Source organism: Metopolophium dirhodum, chromosome 2 (assembly GCF_019925205.1).
Source record: "Metopolophium dirhodum isolate CAU chromosome 2, ASM1992520v1, whole genome shotgun sequence".
NCBI lineage: Eukaryota > Metazoa > Arthropoda > Insecta > Hemiptera > Aphididae > Metopolophium > Metopolophium dirhodum.
Window position 1 is genome coordinate 26,032,804 of NC_083561.1, and position 25,332 is coordinate 26,058,135.

The 25,332-nt window shown below is 29.8% G+C and overlaps 4 protein-coding genes across 8 annotated transcripts; 2 read left to right on the forward strand and 2 right to left on the reverse strand.

Annotated features, from left to right (window-relative positions):
- Nucleotides 1–1,300: 1,300 nt before the first annotated feature.
- LOC132938848 (uncharacterized) lies at nucleotides 1,301–6,578 on the reverse strand. The gene is made up of 4 exons (XM_061005851.1): nucleotides 6,458–6,578; nucleotides 4,217–4,452; nucleotides 1,574–1,619; nucleotides 1,301–1,344 (listed from the first exon to the last, which is right to left on the reverse strand). The coding sequence occupies exons 1-4, from the start codon at nucleotides 6,576–6,578 to the stop codon at nucleotides 1,301–1,303; spliced, it is 447 nt and encodes a 148-aa protein (XP_060861834.1).
- A 3,682-nt stretch (nucleotides 6,579–10,260) lies between these two features.
- Nucleotides 10,261–16,003, reverse strand: LOC132939184 (uncharacterized). Of its 4 annotated transcripts, XM_061006235.1 has the most exons (9): nucleotides 15,895–15,981; nucleotides 15,513–15,834; nucleotides 15,243–15,437; nucleotides 15,043–15,138; nucleotides 14,744–14,860; nucleotides 14,429–14,675; nucleotides 12,564–12,662; nucleotides 12,302–12,478; nucleotides 10,261–12,207 (listed from the first exon to the last, which is right to left on the reverse strand). In XM_061006235.1, exons 4-9 carry the CDS (start codon nucleotides 15,061–15,063, stop codon nucleotides 12,065–12,067), a joined length of 804 nt encoding a protein of 267 aa, XP_060862218.1. In that variant the 5' UTR covers nucleotides 15,064–15,138; nucleotides 15,243–15,437; nucleotides 15,513–15,834; nucleotides 15,895–15,981; the 3' UTR covers nucleotides 10,261–12,064. The 4 variants fall into 4 exon arrangements, with proteins under 4 accessions (XP_060862218.1, XP_060862219.1, XP_060862220.1 ...); XM_061006236.1 differs by lacking the exon at nucleotides 15,513–15,834 and having other exon boundaries at nucleotides 15,895–16,003; XM_061006237.1 differs by lacking the exon at nucleotides 15,895–15,981 and having other exon boundaries at nucleotides 14,750–14,860; nucleotides 15,513–15,888.
- A 127-nt stretch (nucleotides 16,004–16,130) lies between these two features.
- On the forward strand, nucleotides 16,131–19,984 carry LOC132939183 (tRNA-dihydrouridine(20a/20b) synthase [NAD(P)+]-like). 2 transcript variants are annotated; one of them, XM_061006233.1, is made up of 6 exons: nucleotides 16,146–16,546; nucleotides 16,678–16,799; nucleotides 16,872–16,947; nucleotides 17,006–17,189; nucleotides 18,782–18,986; nucleotides 19,065–19,980. In XM_061006233.1, exons 1-6 carry the CDS (start codon nucleotides 16,461–16,463, stop codon nucleotides 19,442–19,444), a joined length of 1,053 nt encoding a protein of 350 aa, XP_060862216.1. In that variant the 5' UTR covers nucleotides 16,146–16,460; the 3' UTR covers nucleotides 19,445–19,980. The 2 variants fall into 2 exon arrangements, with proteins under 2 accessions (XP_060862215.1, XP_060862216.1); XM_061006232.1 differs by having other exon boundaries at nucleotides 16,131–16,546; nucleotides 16,678–16,947; nucleotides 19,065–19,984.
- A 2,933-nt stretch (nucleotides 19,985–22,917) lies between these two features.
- Nucleotides 22,918–25,319, forward strand: LOC132939182 (heat shock protein 68-like). The gene has a single exon (XM_061006231.1). The coding sequence runs from the start codon at nucleotides 23,205–23,207 to the stop codon at nucleotides 25,128–25,130; it is 1,926 nt and encodes a 641-aa protein (XP_060862214.1). The 5' UTR covers nucleotides 22,918–23,204; the 3' UTR covers nucleotides 25,131–25,319.
- The last annotated feature ends 13 nt before the right edge of the window (nucleotides 25,320–25,332 follow it).

The window sequence follows — 25,332 nt, forward strand, 5'->3', positions numbered from 1 at the left end:
TTATTGAATTGAGTAGAAATGCAACTATAGCTAAAAGCTTTGAAAATAATATCGAGGTATTATACCCCCAAAGTCACAAATTAAGAAAGGCTGAATACAAATTTGATATATATCTTGAACGTAGACATAGATACAATAGATATAAATGTTTTATAAGTCTATGATGGTCTTACACACAAAAATATAGACTATATTTAGTAAGAACCTCTTCTCCATATTTAATTCATTATGATTAGTGATTATTACTAGGGCTCGAATTTGTATGTAATTTAATATAATTTTTTTAATGCCAAAATATGTATTAAAAATATTAAATATTTAACAAAAATGTTTTTATTGAAGACTAATTATGTAGTAAAAAGAAAAGTACCTACCTATACCTACTGAGTAATATAAAAAACAAACGCAACTATATTATAAACAGTAAATTACTAAATTGTATAATTTTATATTTATGTTAAAAATCGTTATACTAATCATATCTTATTTATTACAAGAATTTGACAACGTTTATTATAACGGTTTACGATAAATTTAATATACCTATTTCCCACAGAAATACACTATTTCCAATATAGTTGTGAGTACGTAAATATAAAAATATAAAATAATTAACGAAATATGTCATTATTAGTAAAATATTTAAGAATACGTATTTACTCCAAACTAATGAAAATATACTAAAAAATTTAAAAAGTATGTACGTTTTATTTTATGCAGAGCGATATGAAACGTGCCTAAATATTTAATAAAATTAAGAAACCTACATTTAATAAAATTATGTATTTACAAAAAAACCCTCGTTCTACAGTTATTACTTTATTTGAGTAGTTACTTAAATTAAAAAATTATACTCAGCGTTCTTCAACGTTTTAATCCCTTTAATATATATTCCGACACTTTTATAATTTTTAAATATCATTGTTAGAATAATAAATAAATTGATTACATTTTCAAGTCAACATAATTAAAATAACTATAGTTGGACGCATTGTTTTTTTTAATAACGATTTTAAGTAAAATATGTTAAACAAATTTAATACAGAACAACGTATTTCGTCATTATAATCTTTAAACATTTAAAAACTTACTGTTACACCTATAATAGGTTATAACTTAAATTATATATATAATATGTTATGTTATACTAACCTATGCTCAAATACAAGTATACAGAAAAAACAAACATAACATTAAATTCAAACATTTTGAACAGATTCATGAACAATTCCTACAACAATTATTGAATTTAGAATAACGAAAATACGTTTAAAACTTCCACAGACGTATATTATATATTTCAAACCAATAAATCTTCGTTATCAACTGTTTTGCGCAGGCGCACTAGGATACCAGTGATACACAAAAATAACATTAAAGACCATTTATTTAAGTCAATATTTTATTTTATAATTTATTTATTTTATTTAAATAATAATAAACATAAACAAAAAAAAACACCTTTATGAAATCATACATAATATTCCTCTATTAAACACATGAATAAATTAATACCTATAAGCTATTTACATTTGTTATTTTTAAAACATTTTTTTTCTGTAATATTTAAAACTATCTTCTGAGCTAATAGAACTTGATTTTAGCAAATCTTTTGATTTCTGAAATACAAAATAATATGTTTAGGTTATACGTAATACGTATTTAATATTTATCAATTTTATCATAAAATATATATTTTCTAAATTAATTATTAATAAATATCTGATACTACATGGAGTTCCCCAAAAAAATTTATAACAAATAATTGCCGTACATTTGCACCTTCTTAGGGGGATTGGAAGCTGTGATTTTCTGTCTTTGTCTAACACACGCAGAACACAGTAATTTAGACGTATTTTCATTTCAACGAACCGATTGATCTAGTGAAGTGATAAGAATTCTAAAAACGATTTGAATTTGTTGTCAATTCTACTTGGAATCAACTTTCCAACATTTTTGACTTGTCTACCTAAATCTTAAAAAATTTTACTAAAAAAAAATAAATAAAAAAATAGAATATTAAAGTTTAAATCAAAAAATCATTAATCTGAAAAATTCTATCTGAAGTAGACTTGACAACTAATTTAAATCTGTTTTTATAATTCATAACGCTTGACTAGATCAATCGGAATATTGGGTTGAAAACACGTCTAAATTTCTATGTTTTGCGAGTGATAAACAGAAAATCCCAGCTTCTAATCCTCTTAAACCCCGTTAAATGCAAACTGCACACATTTTTAACAGTTATTTGGGTTAATTTTACCAAATATATATATACAGGTCTAAAATTATATCCAATTTATTGTTATAACTATTTTATTTTCTGTAACCAATGGCAATACAATACAAACAAAAAAATTTTGGTTTTTTGGGAGCCAACAAGTCCCTGTTTGATCCTCTCTTTCAAATGCGAAGTAAAAAAATTGTCTTCAAGATCAATTCAAATTATTCTCGGGTATAGGATTGCCTATGTACTAAATTTCAGAACTATAATTATTGCAATAGACTTGAGTTGTGTCCTATACCCGCGGATGTACAGTGTGCACCTCGAAGACAATTATTTTTAGTTTTGCATTTCAAAAAGAGGCTTTCACGGGAAATTAGTTTTAGCTAATGAAAATTGAATATTTTTTGTTTATTTAAATGGTTTCCTTTGGTTACAGACTATATTACTATTATATTTAATGAAAAAATTACACAGATAATCAGTTTTTTACAGATGTATGTTTTAAAAAATATATATACCTATCTTAAAATTAATGATTATTTATATGATTCGTAATTATAAATTACTTTCTTAATTCTGGACATATTTTTTATGTAAACGTATAGAGAAAGATACCAATTTCAACATTATTGGATTTAAATCACCTTTAAGCATTCATTGAATCTATCTCCAGTTTTTTGTGTTAACATATGATCAAAATAATCCAAAAATAACTTTGTAAAAAATCATTAACAGATAATAAGACGGAGATTAATTAACTTAATCCTAAATCCTTGAGCATTTAATTTGTCACAGGCAACGCCGTGCAGGATCAGCTAGTATAATAAATAATACAATTATTGCAGATACATCGTACATTACACTAGCACTACAACCTAAACTATTTTCTTCGAATTTGGTTCCATACTTTAGTAACCGATTAGTAACCATTCGTAACCAAAAATTTGGAATTCGTAACCCAAACCAAGTACCAGGAAAACCGTTTTTTCCCAACCGGGTGCTGGCGTAACGTTACACCAGCACCCGCACATTGAAATATTCTACTTAGGAAGTTCAAAACCAAACTAGGTTTTAGTAACCGATTAGTTACCATTCGTAACCGAAAATTTGGAATTCGTAACCTAAACTAAGTACCAGGAAAACGGGTTACGAATGGTTACTAATCGGTTACTAAAACCTAGTTTGGTTTTGAACTTCCTAAGTATAGGATATTTCAATGTGCGGGTGCTGGTGTAACGTTACGCCAGCACCCGGTTGGGAAAAACGGTTTTCCTGGTACTTGGTTTAGGTTACGAATTCCAAATTTTTGGTTACGAATGGTTACGAATCGGTTACTAAAGTATGGAACCAAATTCGAAGAAAATAATTTAGGTTGTGGTGCTAGTGTAACGAATCTAATTATTGCAACATTAAAAATTATAAAATATTAGCCTATATGAATCTAACAAGACCCCAAACAACAAAATCCGCTTTCCGGTTACGGAGATCTATCTCACTAAATTAAAATGAAAATGATATTTTGGGGGGGCTGTTCACACCGACATTTTTCTGGATTCAAATTGTTCTACCGCTTGGGTGTGATATCAGTTAATAAATTTCTAAAAATTAAGAATCAAGAAAGTTTACATGTCGATCCCTGATTTGACGATTGTTTTTTTTTTGTTGTTATAACTTCACTTTGAAAACAATTTAACCTCTAGCTACGGCGCCCTTTTGAGGGATTCAGAATTTGACGCCCCAGGGCAATTTCCCACCATAGCCCCTCCCTAAATACACCACTGCTTATATATCTATAATAGCTACGTCCTAAACTATATATAGTTTCCTATAGGAATCAACATTTCAAGAATATACCACAAATCACAATTATTTAATCGGCAGTAATACGTAATTACTAATTATTTAACAACAATACTAGTATCATCAAATGTTTATAGACTGATTAACATAATATTTTGTTCCTTATTTATAATAATAATTTGCACAAACTTGAGTGCTTTTCTCCAAAGACTTATCAAATGACAATCTTGATTGATAATCATTTATTTTTATTTCACACGTATTTTTTGTACTTTCATTTAAGCAGATTTCTGGAGAAGAAAAGTAATCTTTATTCGGTTCTAGCTTAACTTCATTTACATTCATTGAATTGTCCGAATTAGTGAATGATATTTCTTGTGTTGAACAAACAAAACTATCTTGAGACAATGTTGAGGTACATAAACCTGTAATAATATATTACACTAGAAAATATAGATCATTTAATATACATTTTAAATGGCTAAAGTACATAATATGCTTAATAATTTACATATTTATACTATATGCTAAATTACTCAAGACTGGGGGACAGAGTGGCCGAGCGGACTACGGCGTCGGTTCGAATCTCAACCACGAGCGGCTCCTCCCCCTGGGCAAGCAACTGTCTAGAGAGCGAAGCCGCCATCCCCCGACTGCGCAACTTGAAATTCTGCTAAAATCAAAAACACACATGTTTACCAAACCTACAGTACCCACCCCCACAAATGAAAATCCAACCAAAGGCCTAAGTTTCCGCGGGAGGACCTATCAATTCCGCCAATGTAGCATCGATTCCACCAGTTCATGTATTCTAAAAACAACCTATCGATTCCGCACCCACCAATTTTTACGTCAACCTGGTACCTGCTGCAGCAGTCAACCTATTTCTGTTATAATAATAATAATATATCTACAAAATAATTCAACAATTCATTTAAATATTAAAAATAAATTATTCATCAATATAATAATTAATACGCAATACAATATAAATAATATTTATAAAATAATACAACAGTTAAATTAATAAAATAAATAGGTACAATACAATATTATATAATATACAACATATACAAATTAAATTTGATAACATTTTGTATCATGTATACATTATATTATTATACATATACAATGTCGTCAAATGTCAAAAGTTGTACAATATTATTTTTTATAATGTGATGATGCCAAACTAATAAAATGTAAACGATTAATTTTTTTAGATTCATAATCTATTAATAAATCTACGATTTTTTTATTTTTGATAAATATATTTTGTGTTTATTGTTTATTACTATGTTTGTTATTAATTTTTATCATTAATTATAGCGATAACATTTTTATACAGGTATTTCATATAATATTTATAATATAGCTATGTAAGTAAAATAAAACTATAATTTTTGTTTGAGAAGATTATTTTTCCCTGGCGGAATCGATAGGTTGTTTTTAGACTAGGTACCTGTACTGGAGGAATTGTTGGAGACGGAATCAATATACCTTATCCTCTAGTATAAAAAGATCTGGTGGAATCAATGAAACCTCGACGCAGTGGCGGATTTGATTCGTCTTCTAGGGGGGGGCCAATATCCTTTGGGTCCACAAATGATACTACTTTTCAACCAACAGAGGAAAAACATGTAATAGGTAGGTATGAAGGTAAAAATGTAAAATAAATATTGTTATCAAGTGGTACATTTGATTTCTTTCGAAAAAATTAAAAAATGGATTTCTGTTTCCTTTTAGAAAACGACATAATTAATACAAATAATACAATACAATACACTGTACACTTTTCTCTGGAAAAACAACTGCGCGAAACAAAGCATCAAACAATGACAATTAACTTAAAAGTTAATAGTAGTCGCTAGTCGGAACACACTATAATACACAGTACACACTACTACACTATACTACTATAGACAATTTGAAAATTCAATATTTAATATTATAGTTTAGCGAATAAGCGCGAAGCGTAGAGATATCATGAGAGATATAAGATAAAAGATTCAAGATTATATTATCAATAACATGGCCAGATAACATACCAAAACTATTTACACCCTACAGAGGCCGTGATTATAATTCTTAGAACTTCTATACAGATTTCTGAAAAAAATTATTATTTTTACGTAGTTTGATGTCTAGGCCTCTAGGGAGGGGCCATGGCCCCTATGGCCCCCCCCCTAAACGCCAAGCCTGCCTCGACGCGGGTTAATCAATAAAAAAAAAATGAATAAATTACTCAAACACAGCTGTAAAACTCCATTAATTAAAATGAGTAATGAAGCCACACGTCACAATAAAAACTATTCATTAAAAATCTATTTAGGTATCGTATAGGTACTAAATAAATATTTAAAAATTATGTATTAGGTATTAAAAATAAAAGTAAAAAAATTAATAAACATTAAAGGCATTTTTTTTAATTACCTGGACTCTTAAACAAGTCAATAACTGGTTTAAAAACGAAATCACTACCACTAGAAATTGATGATTCATTATTAAAATAATTTATTAATTTATCATTATTAACCCGGTCTGTACAATCCATTAGTTTCTTATTTTTTACGTCCTGTTGATTCTGACTAAAATATATATAAATATTAAGAATTGATAAATATAACATTAAATACAGTTTTCATTTGTTTAAGTTTATTTTATTAAAATTTGATTAATTATAAAAATCACAAAAACTCACTGTTGAAACTGAACTAGTTGAAGTTGCTTTTTCAAATTTACACTGTAATCTAAAAATCAGCACAATACACATACACGAGCTTAAAAACCAATATAATTTACAATCAAAAATTTAAACAAACCATTATTAGGATAAATATTCTTGTCTATACTTATAATTTCGTCACAATATGTATGAACAAATTCCAAATATAAACAATAAGTTAAATTTAATCTAGCTTTCTCCTCTATACTGATGCATTTGTTTTTATTTATTTCTGGATCCAAAAGCGTACTTGATGTTCTTTGCATATTATTAGTAATAATCTCTAACGAAGTCAATTTTGATGAACTTTTAACATTATTGAAGAATATAAAGATTATCATTATTATGTATACAGATTACATATGCATGGTTATAAGAAATTATAATTATAATATTAATTTTACCTACCTGGAACGTTCACTACCTTGAATTTTTTCACTCATTTCATATTTAATATGTGTAGTAACTGCAGTTGACTTCAGATTTTGTTTTTGAGAACTTAAAAAATAGATCAATGTAGTACGTACTAACTTTACGTTTTTATTAATTTTGTATATTATATTACATTAAGTCAGACTGTGCTTGTTTGTGTTTTATTGTGGAAGTAGCATCTGGAGGACCAAATTTGATTTTAGTCTCTGGCTTATAGTCCACTAGCTTCCGCTTTGGTTTTATGAAAGAAATTACATTCTCTAAATCTTGTACATCATTTGACTTATGTACAATATCCAAGTTATCTGAAAATAGTAAATAATTATTACATTCATAACTAATTAAAAAAAATATATCCTAACTTCTAGTTTGAACATTCGACGCAAACCCACGTTGGTCTAAACCTCTCTTGACCTAAAATTAATCAACATTCTAAATCAGTATCTTTAATTTATTATTATTGTAAAAATAAATTTTAAAAACCTTACAGTTAGACGCTTCTTAGTAATATGAGACGATGGATTTGCTCTAATATAACATTCAACTTTTTCCTGGTTCGTAAAATAAATTTAAACATTTTAAAACAATAACTGTATTGTATTAAAACTACTTACCAACAAATCATTAGGTACGCATTTTGGTTCAACGTATTTTTTATGACTTTCATTAAAACATAACGAATTATCATTTTGAATATCCTATTAGGTACATTTATTTATTATAATATATTAATAGTACCTATTATATATTTAAAAATCAGATAAAATAAAAACCAATATCCATAAGTACCTATTATTAACAATTTACTGTAGGTACCTACATGGTTATTACTTATAACAAATAATGGTTTTAAAATAAACTCACTAAGATTCCTGTGGATTTGTATAATCCTTTTGATGATGTCTTTTTCAATTTATCAAGATATTTTTGTTTACTCTTCTCGTACTCCATCCCTTAAAATATGTAGAAAACGATTTGTATAAATTATTGTTATTTGCTAGTCATTATCTAATACTTATTAGTCAACTCATAACTCATTAGTTATTAGGTACTTTATTAGTTAAGCATTACTATAATAGTATGATGTTAACAAATGTTGGGATACACCATAGATTATTGATGTATTACACCATAGATTCAAACAGATAAATTATTGACAATGATTAATGATGTTGTCGGTTATTTAATAACTAAATAGCCTACCCCACTAATTTTAAATCAAAAATAATGATAATTTTTGCATGCGGCCCGCGAAGTTTTTTTTTTTGGCCCCTCCGACAATTTAAAATTTAGATTTTAAATCACAATAATATTATAAAAAAAATCGTAATAAGAAGGTATAAAATTTATACGATCTTATTACGAATTTATACGAATTATTTACGAATTGTTATACGGCGGGAGTTCCCGGGAGTCGGTCACATCGCGATAAAACGTGATGAACGACGTGAATACTATTCACAATCGCACAATTGCGAGCATTAAATATTGAAAGAGTTTTGGAAACTGTGTTCACAAGAAAAATTCCTTATACTTAGTAGGTAATGAAAATTGACAACAGCGAAGTAGTAACTATATACCTTACTCATATAATATACCTATTGGCGATTGTTATTTGTTATATTATTATTTATGTAAGTACAAATATAATATAATACCGAGTTTGATTTTGTAAAGTTTTTTAACTTACTAATGATCTGAAGTTAATAAATTTTCTAGAACCTTTAAATCGTTTGGATTCTTTGTCACAAATATGTAGTTACCAACGAGTATGAAACGATCGTTTTCTTCGCGAAATGTAAAATTAAATGACACAACAAAGAAACTGCCTCTGGTAGCCGGTAGGTAGTCTTGCAATATTAAAAATAAGCAAAAACACTTAAAACCAGGGTAGTTATAATACCAAGTTTTTGGTCAAGCGTGGTTAATTGTACATACCTAATCGGCCAATTTTGAACATAGTAACCATGGTATAAACGAATGTTACATTTTTATTTTTCCAACCCCTCAGTCACAAATGGGAATTGAGCCTATAGACCTTATAATAGATTATAATTACCAGGTCTATGGACCTTATAATCATGACCATGAACTAAGTTATCTAAGTTAAAGTTATTTAAGTTAACTAAGTCATTATCTAACTTATCTTATTTCGTGCTCATGACCTTGTTGCCACCATAGATATACAGAACAACTAGATAGCCGACTACTATACAACTGTCGTGCAATGTTTTGAGCAAGGTGGATTAAATCAAACCAAATAGGTAGGTAGGTACTTCGACAAAGAAAACAGATGAGTATTTTAAAGTTCCACCAAATAATAAGGTGTAAAATGCTACATAAAATTAACATAAAACATGAAAATAGGTTCAATTAATTTATAAGGTAAAAAAAATATTTCATAACATTTTTTTTAATTGTTTGAAAGTTTATTCTATAAATACTTTTTTTCAAAGTATTTGTATTTGTAGTCTAAATTCATGAATTACTGAGTATTTAAATACTTTTTAAAATAAGCATAATATGTATGATGTATCTGTACTTGAATACTTTTAAAAAGTATTTTAAACCATATTCTGAACACAAGTTTTCAGTTATTTGTTCAATTAAGTCAATGTATGTAAAAGTAGAAACATGTCGAATTTTGTCACCTACATAAGCTTGCTTATATTTTTAGTTATTTATGACAAATTGTACCCACAATCAATTGTTTGTAACAAATTCGCCAAATACATTGAATTATAGTTATATTTATTTTATTTAACAAATATAAATTATTGAAATTATTTACATGTTCTAGAATCTCTAGCAAAACATTTAATGACAACATGTCACTCATAATAATACGCATTAGTTGATATTGAAAAATAGACCAAACCACCAAACCAATAAACAGCTAAACATGTCATGTTATTGAGTAGATATATATTTTTGGATTAGTTTAGTAGGTTAGTAGCCTACTAATAGTAAGTATACTGTATCTACAGTATTATCACTATCATATCTATTTCAATAAATCTTTGACTTAATAGACTTACTAGTTAGATAAATAAAATTATATAAATGAGTGATGAGTAGGGCTCGGATGTTTATGCACTTAAAACTACTGTAATATGCATGCATTTATGTACTACAAATTTACGAAATATGCAATCAAAATATGTGCTAAAAATGATAAATTATGCATTTATAGCCAATAAAAACACCAAAATATGCACAAAAAAATTTGTTATAATTCATAAAACAAAAATATAATATTTTTATTTTTATTACCTAGTAGTTATTTTTATTTATTATTTTTTTTACTACAATTTAAAATACATTTTTTAAATTCACATAGCGTTTTATTTACTTTAATTTACATTATTATTTATTAATTATTACATTATTAGCTTTACACTTTGCTATTATGGTTTTTATAATTTGATTGTAACTGCATCTGTTATCAGTAAGTACATTTTTGTAGCGTGAAAAACTTTGTTCTACATCAACTGATGTTATAAGAGCATATTTGAAGAATGCAAGATCCTCAGCCTTCAAATCTTTTTCTATTCCTTCCATAGTATCAACTTCACCTGAATGTATTTTTGAAATTTGTACCAAAGTTAATAGACCAAAGATAGTCGATAATAAATATTTATATTTCACTTCAATGCGTGGTAGATTGTACTTACCACCTATACAACTTATATATACAAATTGTAGAACTAATTGTGTAATTCAAATTGTTTTTTTAAAAAATGTACTGAAATAAGCATTTTTATTTTTAAAATCCCAAAATATGCAATTAAAATACAAAACCATTAAATATGCAAAAATATGCAAAATAAAAATAGTATTATTTGATTCAGTAGAACATGAATTAAATTTGTATCCATGTTAGCATTAAATTGGACAAATAGAAAAAAATATGCAATTTCATAAACATCCGAGCCCTAGTGATGAGGCTCTAATACATTATTTCCCCCTAAGTAATTTTTAAAAAATTTTAAAAATTTAGACATGCACTAAGTTAGACCTTAAAGGGTGCCAAAAGTAAATATTATATTTTGTTCAATGTTCATCAAAGTTTACATCAATAATAAATGTGGTGATATTAAGGGGATTCCGCCCGGCGATTTTGTGTCTTTGTCTAACACACGCGCGACATAGAATTTTAGACGGATTCTTTGCCAAACATATCAATTGATCTAATGAAGCGATAAGAATTCTGAAAACAGATTTGAATTCGTCGTCAAGTCTACTTGAAATTGACTTCCCCGCAATTTTGATTGTTACAAGATTATAAAAACATATTAAATTATGACAGTATTATACTATTATGTACACTGTATATTGTACAGTATACCTACTCAGAATTATTTAAGGCCATCAGAATTGGATTCTGAGTTGAGAGTGAAGTTCATATTAGGCGGTGTGCATAAATAATGAAGACATTGGATTCAATTCTTTATGATAAATATAATTATATTAAAATGTATGCAGTCAGTTAGTTTTTGATTTCGAATTATAACAAATTAACCAACTTAACCAAGAACTCAATTTTTTCTTTTTGGGTGTTACGTTAACACATTTTTTATGGTACAGCATTAAACAGGAATTACATAAAATGGAATCTTCATAATTTATTTCACTTTGACAAGTAGGGCACATCCAGACATTAATTTGTTTTTTTTTATTCAATTATGTTTTTAAGGAAATCCTAAGCACCAGTACTACACAATGGTTTGATTAAATTAATATTTAACTTCTAGTTCAACTATTCCCATATGAATGAGTTCAACACGAGTTTTTGTCTTCTCTTTGTATAATATAATTTTGTTTTCTGACATTTTTGGCAATTGAATAATTTGTTAACCACTGAATAATTATAATTTGATGCTCTAAATAGTATTAGAGTCTAAAAGCCACTGGATGGTATAATCCTTGTTTTTTTTTGGTAATCCAATTGTTAATATATTTGTAGAATTTTTTAAAACTGATTTTGGTGCATTGGTTATTGTAATTGATGTTTTCTCAGGTTGATCTAGAAAATTATTAATTATATTTTTCAATATAACCATTATTTAAATTTATAATTTATATTATACAAATAAAAATATTTAATTTAAAAAAAATACCAAAAGTAGGTAATGACACGTCTTTATCTAATTGATCAGTTGAAACATCGTTAATAATAGTTTTGTTGACATCAGCATATTTCTCATTCATTAATCCTTTAGCAGTAATAAAATAGTTATGATCATGTTGAGTGGTGTTGACATTTTGTTTAGTATAACTTGTGTCCATAAAATCACCTAAAAAATATAGAATATAAATTACTTTAACTCCCAAAATGCAGCATTATGTTTTTGATTAATTAACTAGTTAAAATTTGTTTACCATTTAAATAATTATTTAACATGTTATCAATGCACTCATTGGCAACATCATCATCATTAATATTGTCTATGTCCACTAGCTCTTCCATTTTTTCATTGCCTTCATGTATCAATAAGAAAACATATAATATTAAAAAAATTAAATTTAAAAAAGACACATTTAATTAATATTATATTTAATAATATTTGTATAGGTAAGCTTTTAGATATTTATTTTATTAAGTTAGAAGCACATGGCACAATTATATAACTATTATTATTTGAAAATCAGTCACACTATTTTTTCAGAGTTATAGAAACAAATAAATTCCTAAAATAAAAATATAAAACTAAAATGTTTAGTCAATATAGTTTTTTGGTATTTATCTTTAAACAAAATTATTTTTAACAAGCACTGTTAGTATTTTAAGATGGGTACTCAGTGGTTGAGAAAAAATATTTTAAAAAATAAATGAAAAAATGTATAATTATAATGATACGAAATAATATCAAAAATATCAATGTCACGGTTTATTTTATTTTTAATCAAGGCACCCTCCTATATCCTTTTATTAATATTATAATAGTAGAAAATATTGAACTTTTATACCATCAATAATTATAATTGAAATCTCTTTTCCACCACTCCAACTTCTTAACAGTAAATTAAGTTGTTCAAGTTTTCTATTAAAATGGACATTGGATGTATATGAAATAATTTCAGCAATTTTAGTAGCATTAAGAGATGCCCTTCTAAATTTCTCATGACTACTTTTACGTTTTTTTGATTTAATCTATTCTATACTAGGTTTAAAATTTATTTCCACATTATTTTGTTGAATACATTTAGATTTGTCTATGGCTGTTTTTAAAGCTTTTTATGATCTGTAGTAGAATTTTCTTGACCATTGTTTATCACATAGCATTGAATCAAACAAAGGAAAACTTGATATTCAAAAATATGACAGCACGGTAATCTCATAGCCATAACAAATTGACAATTACATGTTTTTTCTGTTGTGTTTTGATTAAAGAATACTTTACTTTTAAATTGTTTTTTAAGAAATTTAAATGAAGTGTTAAAAGATTAAAATATTTATCTAATTCTGGATTTTGTATACTAGTAGTTGGTTGTTTTTGTACCATTTTCAGTGCATTTTTATCCATTTCTAATCTTAAGCATCTAATAACAACAAATAATTTTTCCATAAATGTTTCCAAATTTGGAAAATTAGGAATTACACTTTTTATTTACCGTTAAAATGTTTTAATCTATTATTTGTTAAATTCATTAAGTTTTGATTACTGCTATACTCCTTTTCAAAAGAGAATATACCGCTTTCGCGCATGTCGAATAATTTGATTGGTGCGTTGATAATCACGTGATCACTCTAACAATGGGAAATTGGTGGGGAATGCACGCCGCCGGACATAAATTGGTCGCCGACCAGTATATTCTCTTTTGAAAAGGAGTATAGTTAAACCTGTTACCTATTCATTAATTAAATCATGAGAATTATTATTAATTGACAATTTTTGTCATGAATGGTTTGTTGATAGTTGTACCCCAGTAATTGTATTCCTGAGTGATAAGAATAAAAAAAAAAAATCAGAATTCAAGACCAAAACTAGAGTAACGAGGTTCTGCATCTACCATTAAATACCATTTTCCTAAAGTACGAGGATGTGGTAAAACCATATTAAACTGATTTCTCACATAATGGTAAGCTTAAGGAGAAAAAAAAGGTAAAGATAGTGCAAACACAGAATATATTGAAATTTCATATATTCTGTGGTGCAAATTTCCTAATAGATAGACTACATTTTTCGGCATTTTTTCCCGCAAATTTTTATTTGACCATTTAGTAATTAAATCAGTATGTTTACCAAATAATTGAATATTAGGATCCTCTTCAGTTAAAAGATTATTATTTTTCAGTTTGCAAATAATTTCATACAAAGAAGCAATTTTTTTATTTTTGCGCCGGACAATTTGTTGTAAACCTCTTATTTTTTTGTTTTTTTTCTGAATTTCATCTGACAAAGTACGAATTCTATATTTTAGATATGAACAACTCGGTGAGTCATTAGAAGACGCATATGTAGCAGCCAAAAAAGAAGATTTGAATTTTTTCTAAAAAAAATCATAATTGGTAAATACTAAATTACTATACAAAAGTTATAGAAATAGTTATTATCTACTCTAACTGTAGGTGTACTGGGACTTAAAGTTTCTGATCTTGATGATGAACTAGCCATAGTTTGGTCCAAATTAGCTAATGGTACAAAAACTTCAGGTAGCTCACTAATATTAGGCACCTAAGAAATAAATGCACATACTTACATTAAGAATAAATATAGAAAAAGCAATTATTAATTAATTGTCTGTGCAACTCTTTGAGAAGGGTCATAACTATAAGATGCCTAATAAGTAATAAACAATCATTTTATTAGATACCTACCTACATTTTTAACTTTTATATTAAATTAAATTAAATTACTTTAACTAAAATCTTTTCCATATGAAGTTTAGAGGTACTGCTGCTATGTTCTGCTATGGATAGTTTTTCTTTTAATTCAGGATACTCAATCTCTGCCTATAATTTCAATCACGGCAAAGATTTCAATACAAGAAACTCATACATCATACCTATCTTATAACTATTTTTTAATATATTTATAAAATGTATTTAAACTTTACCCCTTTTACTCTCGATTTTTTATAGTTGGTATAGCGTGTTTTTGTAGAAGTCTCAATTTATTCTGCACAATAAATGACTCAGGTACAAAATGAAGAGAACAATTAAGATTACTCTTCTTGATTTTGTCTACTGCTAAATCATGACTTAGAAAAAAACCATGCCACTTTTGCAGAATGCAATCTTTAGAAGGAAATCTGGAATATTAAATATGGTTCATATTAAAGTTATGGTATTATAAAATTCTAATATTGCTTCATATCACAAGCTACCTGTGAAAACTGATGTTTTCCGATTTTGATTTAGCATTTAAACTTCTGCCACAAATAAAACAGCCGTTTTTTCATAGGCATTTTTAATGATAAATGTATAAACTATAAAGTTTTTTTGCAATAAACATAAGTCATAAAGCATTAACTTTGTAAATAATGCAAAAATTCAAACGCAAAGTAGGACTTCGGTTGAAAAGAAATAACCAAATTTTTGAATATTATAGATTGTTAATTGTTATCATGAATTATAATTGCTATCTTAAATCGTGTATTTCGCTTCATTCCTATAATTATATGTCACGGCCTAGATCTCTATAAAATACTAATTTGATTAAATCGTGATCTATAGTTTTAAGATATAAATAAATAAATCTATACTCACAGAATAGAATAATGACTATCTAGACCACGGAGTACGGACTAAGATATAATGGACTGGAAACGACATGGTCGGCGGGGATCGCGGGACGGCCACGAAAAGGTGTCACTTAGCTGATAAGAATACTGTTCTTGAAGTTTTCAGCGCTACCGGTGGTTTTATTTGACTACACAATTTGTATCTTAATCCGTGTTAAATGCAGAGGGCGCTGTGAACTCCAGGAACACAGGCGACCCCCGCACTTTGCCTCTTGTACATACATTCGTGGCCGTGATAAGCTGCTCGTTTCCACTTTCCAGACAATATATCTTAGTCCGTGATCTATCTTTCATTCATAGAACGTCATGTTTCACTGTAGGTATTTTTGATATATGATAACAAAAGTTGATAATAATTCAGAAACTGCCGCACTGCCACTGCCCGGCCTGTGGATCACTGTGGGTGACGGCCGCTGTCATGCTTGTAGCTTGTAACATTCTAGTTTCCTGCATGTTATAATATGTTCATTTGAGATTTCGTTTTATGTTTTAAATTTAAAAGCTGAAATCAAAAAAAAAATTGTTTCAATTATGACTAATAATCCAGTTATTGATTTATTTGACGATCCAAATAAAAAGTTTGTTAAAATATGTGCACCAATGGTCCGTTATAGCAGGTAAGTGTACAACATAGAAATTTGTTATAAACATTGTGTTATAACTTACAAGATTAAAATAGTTAAATGTTAATGCATTTTTAACATTAATATCATATTAAAAATGATTAAATAGTTTCTTATTTTTTTAGACTACAATTCCGGAAATTGATTCGTATGTATGAATGTGATTTATGTTTCACACCAATGATAATGGCCGATTGTTATGTTAAGTCAGCTAAGGCTAGGGCACATGAATTCCAAACTGATACAGGTTTGTTTAAAAATATTTGTCAAGTTCAAATCAAATTCTTATTTATAAAAGTATTTTTTTTTTTATATTTAGATGATAGACCTCTTATTGTACAATTTGGTGCCAATAATTCATCTGATTTTGTAAATGCTTCTAATTTGATCATTCCGTAAGCCTTACATATTTTATGTTTTTTAAATTAATTTAAATATTTTTATTTTGTTTAGATATTGTGATGGAGTTGATCTTAATTGTGGCTGTCCACAAAGATGGGCTCTAAATGAAGGATACGGAGCACAGTTACTGAAAAATCCAGAAATTATCAAAGATTGTGTTCGTCAATTACGCAATCACTTACCCACTAACAAGACTATATCAGTTAAATTAAGATTACTCGATGATCATAGGCAGGTATTAAAACAAATAACTCGATATAATGGTATTGAATAATATATAATATTTAAAATATTCGGTGCGGATATATAACCGAACCATGATAGTTGGAATTATAATAGGTATCCAACCACGGACGGGCTGATAATGTATACCTGACCATATTGTTATCAAATGCGCATGCGTGTAGACTTATAAACTATGTGATTAATATTATGTTGTACCTATATTAGGTATATTGAGTTGTAGATTCTGTTATAGTTACTAAATGCACGGCAACATGTATTTGATTAAATTATTTTGAATTTTTATATAATCATGATTTATTCTTAGTGGGCAGAGATTGCAACTCTTGGTTTGTTAGTCAATGAACTTTGCCCATATTCAATAGGGAAATAACCTGCAATAAATAGGCATTTCGCCAGATAACATCCCGTTATTAATTGAACAATTTTGTACTGCAAAACAGAAAGTGAATACCACAATATCTATACCATTTTTTTTTTAAAAAAGTTCCACATCAGGTGAAAAATTGGATCTTTTCTACTTTGCGGAATAGCCCTTTTTGGGCTTTTTTTTAAAGAAATTTATTGAAAAATGATTTTATAAAAAATAGGCATGATACTCGGGAAGAATGGGTTACTGGTTTGACATTAAATAGTGGTAACTTTTTGAATTCTACTAATAACAGGCTGAAAAGTTTTTAATTAAAAATTAAAATCGGTAATACCTTTTCAAAACCTTTCACAATTCTTCAAAAACCTATTTGTTGTTATTAAGTATGTTTGTTCAGAGAGGGATAGAAAGACAATTAGCATAGTACAAAAATGGCCAGGCAAACAAATTGAAAACACTGATGAATTTAAGTGTTCATGACGCCATACGCGTTTAATTATTTAAAAAGTAGTTTGTCAATAATTTTCATGTGGTTAGTAATATTGTAGCCTGGGATTTTTATTCCGGCTATCATTAATCCCATAGTTTATAAGTCCACACGCATGCGCATTTGATAATAATTTATTTAACACATGTGTATGCATTACAATATTCAGTTTATTAACAACCGAAGACATTTACCACCCGGTAAACGGCGATTTTAAATAATACTTGAAAGTATTTGAAACAGACTGTTTTTCATGTTAAAAAGAACTATTTTCATTCCAACTTTGGTACTGTTTACTGTTCAATCTAATTACTGAATATGAATTTTTTAATCAAGTTAAGATTCCTCTTCTTGTCTTTATAAAGATCCTAATAACAATTTTCAAACAAAATTTTCCTTAAAAATTGAGTTTACATGTTTGTAAATACAACAACTAACTATACATTTTCAAATAAACAAATAGAAAAAGTTGTTCATACAATCTAAAGTAAACATATTAAGACATTCAAATCTGTTTTTTTCATAAAAATACATAAAACATTTGGTTTAATACCTTAGGCTTAAAAATGTATTACAAGTTTCATTTAAAGATTCTATCTTGTTCATTTTAATAAATTATGGGTGCTCACATACAGTTAGCAGTTATCTGATATCCCAAAAAACCAACACGTGGAAATTGACCTAGATTCATGCATTACATATCTAAATCTATTTTTTTTTCAGAAAGAGTGTAGATCTTTGTCAACAAATTGAAGCTACTGGTGTGTCTTTTATTACGGTTCATGGACGAACAGCTCTTCAAAAGAATGAACCTATTGATCAAGAATGTTTGAAACTTATTAACGAATCTGTTAGTGTTCCAGTAATTTTAAATGGTGATATCAAAAATTTATCGGATGCTATCACAATGCAAGAATATACTGGTTGCAGAGGTAATAAAATAATCGCAATAATGTGGCTTATTTAATAATATGTAAATGTAATATTATGTGTTTATTTGTATGTTTTAGGAATGATGAGTGCAAGAGGCATTTTACACAACCCTGGCTTGTTTGCTGGCTATCAAAACACACCACTCTCGGCTGTTCAAGATTGGTTAAATATCAAACATACTAATTTCTTGTGGTTTCATCATCATTTAGTATTTATGTGTGAACGTCTACTTCCTAAAACTGCAAGAAAAACTTTCAATCAATTACGTACTGCATCAGATGTAGTATCATTTTTAGAAGATCAATTACATATATCAAATGTACTTCCCAGTAATAGGGTATTAGGGAAGGAACTTGGTGGAACTAGTGGTGCATATTATGAAAATATAGCTGTCGAAGACACAGTTTCTTCTCAGCCTGAAGATATTGTGGACAGCATAATCAATTTATTTGATTGAATATATTATATTAATTTTATACATATTATTAAACAGTTATTACATTAAACAAAATATATATTTTGTATTATATAAAATTTTTATTTTAGAATGTTATAACTTTTTATAATAATTTAATAAGTTTCCTAAAAATGTATAAGATATTTTTTGGTTACAAGTAAAAACTGAAAATTAAAAGCATGAAATTGTATTGCTGTTTGAGTAGTAACATGGCGACTGCGAACTATACTTATAGGCTGATAGACCGTGTTCGCTCAGAATTGTTTTACGTATACAATGATTTTACAGTCTTGTAAAGTATTTGAGTAAATGTATTTAAATACTTTTATAGTATTTAGAATACTTTTTAAATACTTTTTGGTTTAAATATTTGGAAAGTATTTTAAATACTGTCTTGGACGTATTTGTATTTGAAAATATCACCTTTTTTTTTTGAAAATTATTATACTATTTTATTTATAAATAATAAAAATATTTTTCTTTCATAATTGTTGAGAACTCCTGTCCCCTAGCTCTGTATATCCTCATCATTTATATTTCATTAAGAACTGTTCAATCAGGTACATATTATTAAAGAATTTCTATAATATAACAAGTTTTATTTATTTTCATTTTTCAGTATACAATTGAAAGTGGTACAAAAAGTTCTAGGTGAATGTATCATGACAATTTTAAATTAGTAATTACAAAATTAATTTAGCAAACTAACTAGTGGAAAAGTAAAATAAAAAAAAGTATTTGAAAAGTATTTAAATAAATGGCAAGTATTTATATTTTGTTCTTAAATACTTTTTCTTAAAAGTATTTGAAATGTATTTTAAATACTTTCTGAATGGATGTATTTGTATCTGTATTTAAATACAATTTTAAAAGTATCTTTTACAAGACTGTGATTTTATATCATTGAATTCAAATTTAACACTATCCATTACAGTGACCCACATGTAAGTGGTAACCTACTGTATACTGTACAGCAGAGCGACATCCATAAAGTAAGTATGCACTTACCGGCTTTTTAATTGTGAGAACATAAAAATATTTTTTCGAAGTTTCAACCACTTTAACTTTCGAGAATTGTTGCAGAACTCCTCGTGAAAAATTTATATATTAATATTATTATTATAACATCCCTACGCAACGAATTCATTTTTTAATTTCCTATAGGTATTACAAAATAAATTTAACTATACGTGGTATATAACTACGGTCTACGATATATTTTTAACACAAAATAAGCCTTCTTGGTTGCCTCCTCTATAATCACAATTACTCAGCCAAAAATCCAATAGCATATTAAGCATCAATAAAAATTAACTATTATATGATAAAAATTGAATATTCTATCATCATCTAGATATTTATTTAACTAGCAATCTAATAAATATTAAATATTAATCTAATTATCTAGGTAGGTAGGTAAATTTTTTATTTTTTATATCTGAACTCAACACTGCCTAAGAATGTGGGAAATTTAACCTATTTGTTAATTTATATTTCGTGATTTTATATTTTTCAAACAAGTTTCCTGTAATTATAGTCAATAGGTTACTATACGTTAGTACTAAATAGTACCTATAATCTATTAGGTATTAGGTATTGGTCAGTTTCATAATTCATAACTAAAACAAAATTATTAAATTGTTGTTAACATTTAGAAATAATAAATTCATACGTATGTGGCTATATTCAAATGTCATATTTGTATAATATGAGGTAGGTACCTACTACCTACCTACCTACCAGCTACCTATTTAATAAGTAATAATCGTTCAGAATGTTTTTTGACAGAAAAATTAATTATTTAATTTAATTTAAGTTAGAAAATAATATAGGTACCTCGTACCTATTCAATAAAAAGTATTAAAAAATATATATCTATAGAGGAGTTTGATAATAATAAAGACATTTAACAAACGCAAACACGCAGTAATAATAACAACAAAAGCAAATAATTCGTGAATGTTCTAGAATTTACACCACTGACCGGCTGGTAGGGTAGGTTGTAGATAGGGTGAAATCCCCATAAACAATATTTTTTATGAACAAAATTACCAACAAAATCGTTATTTTTTGTTTAAATATAGAATATCGTCCAAATTTTAATCAAGTTTATATATTTTTAGATGATGAACTAGGTACATAATTATGAGGAACCTTAAAGTATTTTCAAGCATTAGCTATGAAAACTGAATACTTAATGCATTTAAACTACAAAGTAATTTGCAAATTTTTGTGAATTTTTACTAATTTTGTGAAAATTTGAACTTCATAAAGCTGATCAAAAAAAATCGTGAACTTCATACGCTCTTAAAAATGTGTGGAACTATTACACTCAACTTTTTTTTTAAATCCAGAAATAAAAACTTATAAAGAACATTGTATTAAATTCTCAAATCTTAGGATAAATTTCAAATTTTGTCATAAACGTTAATAAAATAATATTGTGTTTATGGATTATCGTTATTTTTTATATAGTACCTATATTATGTTCAACTTAAAAGTTAAAAGTCATCTTGTATTAAGTATTCAAGGTTTTTGACAAAGCAAAAAGAATGTTGTCGACATTTGAAGGAATAAAAGCTTCAATATTTTGAAAACTGTATCATATAATATAATATATAAAAAGCTAATATAAATATTGTTGAAAAAAGCAATTTTATTTGTTAATGAGTTACTCCAAAAAAACAAAATCAATATTTTCTTTGTTTTTCCTACTCAAATGTAACAACTATATATATACCTACATAATATGATCGATTCATTTTTTTTTACTATTCGGTATTCCTATTCCTATATCCTGCATGAACACAAAAAAAACATACATCGCTCTACTCAGAATCTAAAATGATTTAAGTACAGACAACTACAGACTTCAACATTTGACTTTTGAGTAGTTTTACCCTTTCAATAAATCTATATTGTGTATAAATTATAAGTTATTTTACTTTCAAGATTTCAAGTCTCGAGTTTAATACTAGCCCAGAGCCCAAATTAAAGTTAAAGAATTATTCAAGAAATAAATTTCTGCTTCAATTTCCTACAATAATATATAATTATTAATTAAGTATACGATAATTAATTTTAATTCACATTTTTAAAATTGAAAAAATAGGTCAATAATACAGACGGATGGAAATAGTAAGTAGGTACCTCTAAAATCCATTATTCGTCAATAAGAAAGTTGTGGAATTATAGAACAATTTCGTTTGACATTTAATCAATAAAAATAAATATAGATAAGTTTGATACACAAACGCGGTAAAAACGACGATGAAGGCGTGGAAAATTCGCGAATGGTCTACAACATGGTCGTATATATAATAATAACATAGGTATAGTTACAGTATGTAGAGCAGTGATGAAAACTAAACAGTGTGCCACAGGTAGCAGTGAAGTAGCTGGCCCGTAGCGGGACGGCGGTCATAACAGCGCATCAGCGCGCCTTCACGAAACGTATCGAACCTTCTCGAACGTTCGGTCCGGCTATATAACCGCAAACGGCGCGCTCCCCGGTATCAGTTCGAATTCGTGAGCGGTAACGGTGCGGTTCGTGTTTTAACGAAACATTGTTATTGCGACTCTCGGTGTAACAAACATTTTATTTTGCTGTGCGTGTTTTAAAGTCAACGAGTGATTTAATATAATCGTTATTGCTATCGAATCGCGGCACTACCTATATACTTTTATACACACATAAACACGTTTGCGTTTTGTTTCGCATTATAATAACTGTTGTGCGCCGTTGACTGCAGTTGACGAGATGACCGGACGGACGGCGATTGGTATCGATCTGGGCACCACGTATTCTTGTGTGGGTATCTGGCAACACGGAAAAGTGGAGATCATCGCCAACGACCAAGGTAACAGGACCACCCCGAGTTATGTGGCGTTCACTGACACCGAACGTCTGATCGGCGACGCGGCCAAGAACCAGGTGGCGATGAACCCCGTCAACACGGTGTTCGATGCGAAACGTCTGATCGGCCGTCGCTTTGACGACGATAAGACGCAGGCGGACATCAAGCACTGGCCGTTCAAGGTGATCAGCGATGGCGGGAAACCCAAGATCCAAGTGGAGTTCAAGGGCGAACGGAAGGTGTTCGCGCCGGAGGAAATCAGTTCAATGGTGTTGGCAAAGATGAAGGAGACCGCGGAAGCGTACCTGGGCCGCGACGTGACGGATGCCGTTATCACGGTGCCGGCGTACTTCAACGACTCGCAGAGACAGGCGACCAAGGACGCGGGCGCCATAGCCGGGCTGAACGTGATGCGAATAATCAACGAACCGACGGCCGCGGCGCTGGCATACGGTCTGGACAAGAACCTGAAGGGTGAGCGGAACGTGTTGATATTTGACCTGGGTGGTGGCACGTTCGACGTGTCGATACTGCAGATCGACGAGGGATCAATATTCGAAGTCAAGTCCACGGCAGGTGACACGCACTTGGGCGGCGAGGACTTCGACAACCGGCTGGTGTCTCATCTGGCCGACGAGTTCAAGCGGAAGACCAAGAAGGACGTGCGCGCCAATCCGAGGGCGCTGCGACGGTTGAGAACGGCCGTCGAACGGGCCAAGAGGACGTTGTCGTCCAGCTCGGAGGCCACCGTGGAGATTGACGCGCTGGTCGACGGCATCGATTTTTACACACGGGTGTCTCGGGCCCGTTTCGAGGAGCTGTGCGCTGACCTGTTCCGGTCGACGCTGCAACCGGTGGAGAAGGCGTTGGCGGACGCCAAGTTGGACAAAGGAGACATACAGGACGTGGTGCTCGTGGGTGGGTCGACGAGGATCCCGAAGATCCAGAGTCTCCTGCAAAACTTCTTCTGCGGCAAGCCGCTCAACCTGTCCATCAACCCCGACGAGGCGGTAGCGTACGGCGCGGCGGTGCAGGCGGCCATCCTTAGCGGGGACACGAGTTCTGCGATCCAAGACGTATTGCTCGTGGACGTCACCCCCCTGTCGCTCGGCATTGAGACCGCGGGCGGCGTGATGACCAAAATCGTCGAGCGCAATTCGACCATTCCGTGCAAACAAACGCAGACGTTCACCACGTACGCGGACAACCAACCGGCCGTCACCGTGCAGGTGTTCGAGGGCGAGAGGGCCCTGACGAAGGATAACAATCTGCTTGGTACGTTCGACCTGACCGGCATACCCCCAGCGCCTAGGGGAGTGCCCAAAATCGAAGTGACTTTCGACATGGACGCCAATGGCATTTTGAACGTTTCGGCCAAGGACAACAGCTCTGGGCGCTCCAAGAACATCGTCATCAAAAATGACAAGGGCCGTCTGTCCCAAGCCGAAATCGATCGCATGCTCAGCGAGGCCGAACGGTATAAAGAAGAGGACGAACGACAAAAAGTGAAGATCGCGGCCAAAAACCAGTTGGAGAGCTACGTGTTTGGTGTTAAACAGGCGTTGGACGAGGCTGGCGACAAGTTGACCGAATCTGAGAAGAACGCCGGCAAAAAGGAATGCGAAGCGGTCATCCAGTGGTTGGATAGCAATCAGTTGGCGGAAAAGGATGAGTATGAGTTCAAGCTAAAGGAAATCCAAAACAGCTGTTCGGCTCTCATGTTGAAGATACACGGCGCAGGACAACCTGGAGCAACTAACACGCCCCCCGGTGCTAACGGTTTCCCTGGAGCCCGTCCCCGAGGACCTACCGTCGAAGAAGTCGATTAATATTCTGTAACTATAAGACATAAGTGATCTGATATTTGTAAATAACATTGTCAACGGTATCCTATGTTTTGTTTCCTACTACATTATAAAGTATTCACTATAGATTTAAGTTTAGATTTATCTTTCTACTGTACTTCATAATTTATTATTATTATGTTTTCGGCAAAATAAATATTTATTCATTCTTTATTATCTGTATACA